The sequence below is a fragment of the Aplysia californica genome, unplaced genomic scaffold, assembly GCF_000002075.1.
Source record: "Aplysia californica isolate F4 #8 unplaced genomic scaffold, AplCal3.0 scaffold00495, whole genome shotgun sequence".
NCBI classification, from domain to species: Eukaryota; Metazoa; Mollusca; class Gastropoda; order Aplysiida; family Aplysiidae; genus Aplysia; species Aplysia californica.
In genome coordinates, this window is record NW_004797765.1 from 198,872 (window position 1) to 200,831 (window position 1,960).

The 1,960-nt window shown below is 41.5% G+C and overlaps 1 protein-coding gene across 1 annotated transcript in view; it reads right to left on the reverse strand.

The window, feature by feature from the left end:
- Positions 1 to 1,960, reverse strand: part of LOC101847755 (amino acid transporter AVT1J) — a gene marked incomplete at both ends in the record, with an annotated part of 23,212 nt that overhangs the window by 10,176 nt on the left and 11,076 nt on the right. Inside the window, 1 exon segment of the mRNA XM_005105839.3 lies at positions 1,417 to 1,608. Within this exon segment, the coding sequence (XP_005105896.3) occupies positions 1,417 to 1,608 (192 nt within the window).

Below are 1,960 nucleotides of genomic sequence, written 5' to 3' on the forward strand. Positions count from 1 at the left end.
GCCACCTTCTGAGCATTTATGGACGAAGCGGTTACAACCTCCCCATCAGCCGACCACAGGCGATGCTGCAGCGCATTTCGAGCAATCATGCACACCTCAAAAAAACAATTTTTGGACATATTATACCTAAGGTTCAGATAAAGAAAACAGAATTGAAAAGTTAACTCTGTCCTTTTTATTAAAGCGCCAGAAAACAACGTGCCTTTTAGTCGTTGACAAGACCAGAAAGAGTGTTCTCAAAGAGTTAATGTTGAATAATATATGTGAGGCATCGTGGTGAAATCAGTAGCTCATCAAACTAATGGAATCGAAGACCTAGGCATTTTTTCGTGGATTTGGCAATTTTCATGGAGTTTTTAGTTTTTGGTTCAGAACCATTAAAAATACATTTCTGTGTGGGTTTTACTGAAAAACGTGACTAAAGATAAAGACGTTGACCTAGTTTCATGGTTCAGTTGGTTGTTTTTTTAGAGTAAAATATCTTGCACAAAAAATGTAATTTTTCGATTTCCATGGACACTTAAGCTACGGAAGTCACCTAACTTTGAAGGTCATTTTCTCGCTATCTTTCAAATATCTCGACTTCTATTCAAGATAGATGCGTATTTTGTTTTTATTAAAAGCGAGGCAAATGAACATGCCATTAGATTACACCAATACCCTAATATTTCCAAAAATTGACGAGCGCCTGATTCCACCGAGCCATGATACATTGCTACTTCAGAATTACAAAGTTATTTCTGCTCAGTGCTTAGTTTTGAGAAATGTGACGTACCAAACTTTTGAGTTTCCCAGTGGACCAAGTTTTTTCAAATGCAATCTTTGAATATCTTGATAACGACCAAGAATAACTTTACAATTTTGATAAAGCAGATAAAACATTTGGTTTCTGATCTCATGTCTTAGTAACTCAAACCGGACAAAAATGTCAGATAGAACTTTGTAATTCTGAGGAAGCACAATAACTCTATATGCCCCAAAATAATTGTCGAGCGCCTAATTCTATTGGGTCGCGACCAAAGAAGTTTTATTTATTAATAGAGTTCGTGGCAATGTTGTTCCCTATGTAATTGAACAAGGGCTGCGTGTGCCCACTCTGGGATGCTGAGACTCAAGGGCAAAACATGCGCAGTTCAACAGACGGGTGAGTGCTTTTCGAGACTCACGTCGAGGCGTCTTGGTGGTCATAGGAGGATATCTACAAGTTTGCAATGGGGACAGGGTGGTGTTTAATACAATAGATCTCGTGGGGAGCAGGGTGGGGGCTAAGATTGTTCATGTAAATGGGGGCATGTCGGCCATGCCGATGGGGGTAAGAAGGCCCCCATGTCTGACATGTGTGACGTCACGGATGCAAACTCTAGCATTATATACAACCTCTTTGGCCATGACACATGATATATGACAGAGACTCACCAGAAATCTTTAGGGGTACCTAGCCAGGCCACAGGACACAGGGTGCCCGCCACTATGATGAGAAGGTAGCAGAAGGAGATGTCAATACCGCCCAAGTTGTGCAATAGGCCCTGCAGGTTCTGGGAGGCGAGGATGAGGAACACAATAGCCCCTCCAAACATGGTGAAGTTGATGGAGAAAGACACGACGACGCTGGAAAGATGTGAATGTATTGTCATACGAAGTAAGTATTTTTTAAATTATGTACATGGACGAATTTGGTGATAGTGACGTGTGTGTGTGTGTGTGTGTGTGTGTGTGTGTGTGTGTGTGTGTGTGTGTGTTTGTTTGTTTGTTTGTGTGTGTTTTTGTGTGTGTGGTGCGTGTTGCGCTGGGGAGTGGGAGGACGGAGAGGATTTACCCCCCCTTCCAAAAAAAAAGAGACAACTTTTATTCTTTTTGTATTTCGTTTTTCTGTCTCACTTACATTGTTTATCTCCCCTTTCTCTCTCTCTCTCTCTCTCTCTCTCTCTCTCTCTCTCTCTCTCTCTCTCTCTCTCTCTCT